General features: G+C 36.4%; 1 protein-coding gene across 1 annotated transcript; it reads right to left on the minus strand.

Moving 5' to 3' along the window:
- Positions 1–5881: 5881 nt before the first annotated feature.
- On the minus strand, positions 5882–7269 carry LOC143883263 (receptor-like protein 1). The gene is made up of 2 exons (XM_077386608.1): positions 6945–7269; positions 5882–6732 (listed from the first exon to the last, which is right to left on the minus strand). Exons 1-2 carry the CDS (start codon positions 7267–7269, stop codon positions 5882–5884), a joined length of 1176 nt encoding a protein of 391 aa, XP_077242723.1.
- Positions 7270–9019: the final 1750 nt, after the last annotated feature.

Genomic DNA, 9019 nt, shown 5'->3' on the forward strand with positions numbered 1-9019 from the left:
AGGGGGTGGGAATATCATTTCACATTTTCTTTATTAAATGTATAGTTTAATTTTCTTAAAGCGGGTACTATGCCAGAAAGATAACAAAATCCTGTCAAAAAATACCTGTTGAAATGGCGCCAGATGTGAATATCAGATTATTCCCTGATAAATCCAGGGTTTGAAGGGAGGAGAGGTTGCCTAGACATGATGGAAGACTTTGATCGTGAAGATTGTTATCTCTGAGACGTAGATACGTGAGTCTCTTCAAGCCACATAAACCTACAAGAAAAATGATCAAGACATAAACACCCAAAACCCATTTCATTTATTACTAAACAATAAATTGCTCTCAATGGAATAAAAAAACTAAAAATGCTAAAAAAATGCTAAAAAATCATCTCAAAGTTGTTGTTATCGGGTGGTTGTTGTTACATTACATATACACAGTATCTTTTAACCGTAGTGAACAAATCACACTGTTTAAGGAGAGTTTTTTTTTTCTTTTGGTTTTTTTTTTTGAAAAAAATCTCTTTTTATTGGCATGGAGTTAGTACTTTGTTTAAAACTTTTATAGTAAAAACCCCCATTTTCTGTGGAAAATGTTTTAAGCACGTTTAAGATGGTATTAAATACATTTTTTGCCCAACTTTCCAACTTTATTACCCCCACTATATTTTTGTAAATGACAAAATTTTTAATGCATTTTTTTGTGTTTTCATTTTTTACTACATTTTTTGAACCAATAATGTATTAAACTCGAATTTTCCCCATCCCCGTCCTTTTTGTGGTGCCGAACCACATTTTGCTAAGTACACTTTTAACTTAGGTTTCGAGCGCGGTGGATCACGTTTCATCTGGGACGGTTGCTCTCCAAAAGGCTAAGAAATTGCAAAGGAACAAACGGAAATTGACGTGCTTTGCTATTATACTCCTTCTCATAATCGTGGTTATCATTGTCGTTGTTGTCATCAAGCCTTGGAGTTAGAGTGGTGCGTGATTTGGGTAGTGTTTGTGTAATGTACATCAGCAAAAGCCCAACTAAAATCTTTCATTTTTTTTCTTTTTTCTTCTTTCCCCTTTTTAGTGTGGTTTATTTCCCTGCATTATTGTTATATATTCTTTTCTGATCTATGTTTTGTGTACTTTATTCTGAGAAAAACAGATCTTTTATTTTGAAATATGAATTTGCAATTGTCTTTATATTGTTCAATAAAATTGAAAGGTGCAAAAATTGAACTTCCATCTTAGGTATTGTATTAGTGTATATTCTAGGCTACTAATGTTGACACTCCCATGTTTTGATAATTGCACTAACTCATCTTGTCTTTTATCATTTAAATAGCTGTCAAAGGTTATTATAGTTCCCCAAAAGCACTCAAAGCAATTAAGGAAGAACAGACAAGCTGAGATTCTGCAATTATGAAAACAGAGTAGTGCCAAATTTTATTGTCACAAGGTTAAAAGATTATTTTAGGGGGACTGATATCTGCACTAACGTATTTTGATAATGACACTACAATATTCAAGATGTTATAAACATCCACTCATAAAAGGTGCAAAACAAAGTGAGTAATGGCATTATCCAAATATGGTCTGCCAGTCTGCCTTAGTTATACTATATCACATGTCACTGTACTTGGTTAAAGAAGCAAAAACACCGCCCGCATGTTACAAACTTATATAAGCTATGTTTGGATGTATTACTTATATGAAAAATGCTAAAAAAATCACTCTTAGAATTTTTTCCTATGGATCACTTTCTGGGCCCACTGGTGCCATGTGGAAGTTGATCAATTCTGTTGATTTAGCTGACAGCCACAAAAATGGGCTCTTTATCATTTTCCCAATCTTGATCAGATGCTATTTTCTTTATTAAATGTATAGTTTACTTTTCTTAAACAGGAAATGCTAATAGCCCCGTACCTGTTGAGATGGCGCCAAATGTGAATGTCAGATTATTCCCTGATAACTCCAGGGTTTGAAGGGAGGAGAGGTTGCCAAGACATGATGCAAGACTTTGATCGTGAAGATTGTTATAGCTGAGATCTAGTTGCGTTAGCCTCTTCAAGAAACATAAACCTACAAGAAAAATTATTTTTGATTTCTTCTTTTATCAAGAAAAATGTATGATCGTGAAGATTGTTTTCTTCTCCAGAAACTCCATTGATTTATTTTTCGTTACATCTTTTATCATCTTTTGTAACACGGGTGGTGACGAGTTCGAGGGATCGTGTCAAACAACCAGTTGCTTCAAAAGCTTAAGCGGGTGGAGATGGCATTATTTAATCTTTTATACTTTAACACCCCCTCACTTGTGGCCCCTCTTTTAGGGTTGGCCTACATGGGGCACATGTGTCCTCTCTTTTGGATTTGGCCATTGCATATGGATTTTTGTTATCAAGGAGGTTTGAACTCAGGACCCTTGCATCCGATACCATGTCAAACATCCAGTGGTATCAATGCCAGGCCGTGGTAACTCTGGTGTGCCTCTGAGGACGAAAAATCCCTCAGGGAAGATCTCAGTAACCCCGGTATGCTAAAATATCTCTCGGGGAAGATCTCGTAGCTCCCACGTTGTCTCCACATGGAGGGGGAGATTGTTGGGGGATCCACATGAAAGCAAAGATCCCACATCGGAAGTGTAATAGATGTGGATGGACTTTATAAGGGAATGGGCAACCTCCCCTTAACAGCTAGCTTTTAAGCGTGAGTTCTACCCGTGTCCCCACAGATTGATTCCGGAAGAGACCCAACGGATTGTTGTATCTTGGGAGCCGAACGCCGATCAACCCAGTGCAGAAGGGGGCACATCATCTCTAAGGGTAGCGAGTTTTTCGGGGCCTGGGTAGCGTGTTTTAAATTACTTTGATTTGGAATATCATTCCGGGGCTTGAGTAGCGAGTTTTCCGAGCCGGGCCGGGCCGGGTCAGGTTAATTTAGCATAAGCTATCGTTATGAAAACATTTCAAAACAGTTTTCAACATAACTTTTCATTAATCACGTCTCTTTAACTTTTTGAAATATTCGATCGAGAATATGTAAAAGTTATTTTAGAATATATTTGTTCTCTCCCTTCTTCCCATGTAAAGTTTGGTCCCTTTTCTGTTCTATTTTTTTTATCATGGCAAACATAATCATTTTCCCAAGGCCTCCAGGTTGTGTGAACGCACAATCCTGGAGCGGAGTTGTTGTATCCTGGAGGCATACATTGGAGATCCCATATGTACCATCGATTAGTCGTTTATAAGGGCAATATTTGCCTTATGGATAGCAGATCCATATTCATGCCTCAACTCAGTCAATAAGTCACTTCTTTACCATTTGATTCTTACATAACTTTCTTGCGATCAATTACTTCATTTCCGCCGTTTATTAGTATAATCCTAAAGCCCATGCTTATTTTCAATCACAAGTAGGACCTTATAGGCAGTAAAACTTTCACTATAGGTGTAGAAAACTACATTTAAAAAAGAAAACCCCATAAATGTGAATAATCATACTGAAAATATGTACTATAGTGAATAGTTATACTTAAAATGTTATCAGTATGGATAATCACACCGAAAATTTATGATAGTGTGGACACCTACACTGAGTATTTTATAAAGTGCGGATGGATTCAGTGAGAAAAGCTAAGCTAGTGAGGATGGCTATCATATATGCTAGTGTGGATAACTACAATGAAAGTATGTCTTAGGTATGGATCTCCACACTAAGAAAACCATGCTGGATACGGTATGGATAGCCACAATGAATTGTAACTAGATTTTTTTATGGGTAAGCTGGGGTTTGGCGGAACCCCTACCAATGCATTGAATAGAAGGAAAGAATACAAGAAGAACAGATGAAACTAGAGAACAAATTACAAACAAGAGTACAATTTTCTTTCCCTATTTGACTGGATTATTTCCATGAGCATTGGAGGGATGAGGAGAAGAGGGATATCTTCTCCCTTGCATGGGCAACCTCACTTTGAGAGGAAGTCTGCGGCCGAGGCATGTGAGTTATGCACCAGGCTCTTAAAGTGTTGAGGATTTTTCGAATGTGGGTTATCATTGGGATATTTTCCATGGGGGCTTGAATTTTCCCCGTAATTACATCTACTGCAAATAATTAATCGGCTCTAATCTATAGATTTGGGGTTCCCCATTTTTGCACCATTTTGTGAAAATGGATGAGAGCTCTAGTCCAAAAAACTTTTCTTTCATGATTTCAATGGAGAATAAACCAAGAATCATTCTTTCGTCATGTTGAAGAATTCCACCAATTCCAGCTCCTTCGATATTAATCTTGAGCTCTCCATGATCATGATTCTTCGTTTCATATGGTTTGGTTTGGAATATCATTTCAGTAATACTGTCTGGTGTTAGAGAGTGTAGCATTTTTGACCCTTCAACAACCAGCATTAGTTAGCAGACTAACGCTAGTCTTATTAAGCAAGTGTTGTATTTTTTAGGTGCCTTGAAGTCCTCCTTTGGAATATGTTAAGCTAGTCATTAAGATTCCTTTTCAGGTCTACCTTAAGGCCTTGTTTGAGTTGCAAGAAAAAAAATTCAGATGGAAAAAACTTTCTTGGAAAATTTTCATCTTTCCACAATTTAGATGGAAATGATATGATTATGGTTAATTTGGAAGGATATTATTATAAATTGTAAGTTCCTCTTAATAAAATTTGAATAGTGGTGGTTCCAATTAGCTTTTTCATGTGTAAAACAAGTACGAAATCTTTGAAATATTTTTCCTTTCCAAACTTTTCCTCAAAATTCTTGCCATCTAAATAGGGCCTAAAGGATTCCAAGTCTGCTAGCAAGAGCTTGAAGTCTTCTGTAAGTTTTAGAAAGTTTTCACAAGCAAGCAAAGCTTATTACTTTCCTTTTTTCGCTAGGTAAGCTGGGATTGAACTGCCGACCTCAACCATATTGTGGATATACTATATTCTGATGGCTGTAGATAGTTAACAGTTTGACCTCAACCATATTGGCATATTTTATGGATTTACTATGGGGTGATGATAAATTCGCACCCCCTTTAGGATAATTCAAACCCTTTAACGTGAATTGAGGTAAAAAAACGTTAAAGGCTGATGCTTGTTTATGCTTTTTGACACTTTTTGACGTCAATTCACCTTAAATGGGTGCGAATCATCCTATAGGGTGTGCGAATTTATCATCTCCCTTTTCTATATTCCAATGACTAAGGTAAATGATATATATCTTGATGAGTTTGTGTTATATTGATTAACTATATAGTAGAATGTTTTGAGCAAGGTATTCCATATTGTTTGTTATATATATGTATTATGTGATATGAAGCTACTTTTGAGAGTGATGATAGATCATACATGTGGCCTTGTTTTCACCATATATTATCTCTCTTTAGTGTGTATGATGTGCCACATATAATCAGTCGATATATCTGACACACAACATCCACATTGGATATGGCAATTTGTGGAACATGATGAGAACAAGGTTTATAAAGCCCTACTTTTGAGAGTGATGATAGATCATACATCTGGCCTTGGAAACTTTTTATATGAGGAAATTGAGCTCTATCAAAATAAATTTTTATAAGGTTTATAAAGCCCTATGAAAAGAAAGTATCAAATTTTATTTTTTCAAAATTTCTACTTTAAAACAAAAAAACTAAATGTCAATTGTTTATTGTCTAGGACTAGATATATGCACCCATTGGCTACATATTACTATTTCCTCCTCTTCTTCCACTTCCGGGTTTCATTGGTAGTCGGTGGTGCAACGAACACATTGCAGGAGATGAAAAGATAGGAAAAATTATATGAGAAGAAGATGACAAAATGGTCTTTCGAACCGTGAGACACGCCTCCAAGGTCAATAGTTCCAAAAATCATTTTGCTTACAACTAAAGGAAAATTGTACCATTATTTGAAACAACATTTTTTCAAGTAACTACAGAATTCTGAGAGCTTCTCGGTCAACCAGTCAATATATGCATCCATAGCTCTGAAGTATTTATGCCTCCAATTTTGGTTGAGGATGAGAAAGCCGATGACTCCCCAAAATCCCAAAGCATATGACATTGCCACAAATGAGTAGAAAATCACAGGATTATCAAGAACCCTAGAACTTTTTCCCTCATCTCTAGGAGGTTGTGAAGGGATTTCCAAGGAGCAAATTCTTTCTAGTGGTGGTCCACAAAGATCTGGATTTCCCTCGTAGCTATCATTACCAAATGTGATAAGGTGATTCTCAAAAGGGATCTTACCTGATAGGTTATTGTAGGCGACAAAGAAAGCACCAAGTGCATCCAATTGAGATAATTCATAAGGGATTCTCCCAACTAACTTGTTGTGAGAAAGATCCAAACTCTCCAAGCTTTTTAGGTTTTTAAAGGATTGTGGAAGATAGCCAGTTAGCAGGTTGTTGGAAAAATTTAATGAGCGAAGCTCTCCCAAGTCTCCTATTTGGAATGGAATATCACCCTCCAATTGATTCATGGACAAATCAATTCCAGTCATCAAGCTAAAAGGAAGGCCCTCGTAAAAGTAAGTTATACCCTTTGTGGTGAAAGAAGTTGAAGGCCTAGGATGAAAGGATGTAAAATTGAATTCAACATCGGAAATTTGGATTTGATCTGTTTTCGTCCATGAACTTATATTGTTGAGACAAGAAGGTATATTTCCAGGAAAAGAATTGTTGGAGAGATCAAAGATATGTAGGTTACTTAGTTGACACAGTTGTATTGGAATGTTTCCTCGAAATAAATTATTCCCTAAAAGAATTGATACCAATTTTGAGAGGGAGAATAACCAACTAGGAATAGTGTCGGATAAGGTATTTTTCTCATATCAAAAATCATCAAGTCAGGACTATTTAACAGGCCAGATGGAAATTTTCCAGTGAAGTTATTGTGGCTGACAAATAAATATTGCAATCGTATCAAGTTAGCATCAACTGGGAGAATGTCTCCTTGCAATCTATTACTTGATATATTGAGGTAAACCAACTGAGTGCAATTTTTGGTGAGTTGATGTGGCATTTCTCCTGAAAAGTTGTTGGAAGATAGGTCCAATATAGATAAGCGTTCTATTTCACACATGGATGAGGGGATCCTACCTTGCAAAATATTTTTGGATAGGTTGAAGTAATTCCAATGAGGGAAGAGTGTGCCGATGTTTGTAGGAAGTGACCCGCTTAGATTATTCTCAGAGATATCTAGAACAATGAGAAATGATATAGTGTTGTGGGTAGACTGAGGAATTGAACCTTCGAACAAGTTACCCGTCAACGACAAGGAATCATTTGACATATTGTACAATAGCCAAGATGGGATGATCCCTTTAAGAGAGTTATGACCCAAATTTAATTGAGATAACTTAACCTGGTTAGAAAGAAAGTTGGGAATGCTACGAATGCTATGTTTGTTGAGGTTGCAATTTTCTAAGGACAACCACTGGAGTTGAAAAGTAGGAACCCAATATGGGTATTGGGTTTCGACCACTAATTGGACATTGTTTGAAATGTCAACACCTGAAAGCTTCGAGAGATTGGCAAAACTAGAAAATGAGAACACACCCGTGAACTGATTATTTGAAAGATCAATAGACTCTATCTTCGTTAGGTTGTTGAAAATGAATGAAGGAATCTTCCCTGTAACATGATTGTCGGAGATAAAAAGCCATCACAGGTTATGCATGCCTTCCATACATGGATGAATGCCCTCAATTGAATTGCTCATGAGATACAAGTAACTTAGGTTCCTTAGTTTGCAAATCCCAGTAAGAATAAGACAGAGAAAATTGTGACAAAATTAGATTGATGTTGCAAAATGATAACGAGGAAGCCATTGTATGATTATGAGGCAAGATAAAATTCTTCGCTAAAAAATAAGTTTTTAATAAAATTTTATTTTTCTTTTCTTTCCAATTTATTAGTGTAAATGTAAATAGTCATATTTGGGAAATAATATTCTCACACCTTGACTCAATGTAAGGCCTATCAAATGTAAGGATAAGATCAATCAAAGGTGGGACCCTCAAGACCACCAACTTCCTCTGGATGACGCCCTCATACATCAAATCTCCAACGTGGGGTCCCATTCGCTATTTCTTCCCTTTTTCATTTTTTTGCTTATCTTCATAAAAAATATTTTTTATATATTTAGTTGAATGGATTGGATAGCCAAACAATGGACCCCACCTTAAGATATGGCCCAGACATTGTATTTGTTGTCTCGTGACTTGTGAGATCTAAAGATCTTAAAAGAGGGGGTGGGAATATCATTTCCCATTTTCTTTATTAAATGTATAGTTTACTTTTCTTAAAGCGGGTACTATGTCAGAAAAATAACAAAATCTTGTCAAAAAATACTCCACACATCATCATTTTGGGCGAGGAAAAGCTATTGCCCCTACCTGTTGAGATGGCGCCAAATGTGAATGTCAGATTATTCCCTGATAAATCTAGGGTTTGAAGGGAGGAGAGGTTGCCAAGACATGATGCAAGACTTTGATCGTGAAGATTGTTATATGCGAGATCTAGTTGCCTAGACAAAAGTGGCTCTTTATCATTTTCCCAATCTTGATCAGATGATCATGAGCCTTGATTTAGGAGGTCTCACACCAAAAGCCGCTAAAGCGCGCTTTCATATTTGTATTCAATAATTAACCAAGGCACAAGGGCCTTGGTTATGCACAACCTTGTGCCTATGTGCGATGTATCTGATCTTGGCCAAGTATTCATCCTGTGAGATTTGTTTAGGGGTACCATTGTAGAAAAACATTTCTCGCAGAAAATATTCTTTGATTTTGTTTATTTCACAATGTAGACTGCAATCATATGGTTATTGTTTATTTAGAGGGGTACCATTGTAAAATGAAAGTCCTAATAAATAAAACTTTGTAATCAATCAATGGAAAAGGAACAAATTTTATAAAAATTTTCTTTTCCAAACTTTTTAAGAAAATTCCTGCAATCCAAAAGGGCCATGACCATGAATGTGAATACAACCATTGACCTTGTACTTCCTCATGGGGTAGCCCACACAAAACGGCATTCGC

This window comes from Tasmannia lanceolata, unplaced genomic scaffold, assembly GCF_043159265.1.
Source record: "Tasmannia lanceolata isolate RefF3 unplaced genomic scaffold, GAP_Taslan_0.1 ptg000008l, whole genome shotgun sequence".
Classification (NCBI taxonomy): Eukaryota; Viridiplantae; Streptophyta; class Magnoliopsida; order Canellales; family Winteraceae; genus Tasmannia; species Tasmannia lanceolata.

What these genes read in the sequence shown, in the direction of transcription:
- LOC143883263 (XM_077386608.1), bottom strand. Translation starts at nt 7,269, where the DNA reads ATGTCAAATGATTCCTTGTCGTTGACGGGTAACTTGTTCGAAGGTTCA. An exon ending in GGTTTACCTCAATATATCAA is followed by an intron (nt 6,733 to 6,944) that starts GTAATAGATTGC and finishes CAATTCTTTTAG; the next exon opens with GGAATAATTTATTTCGAGGA.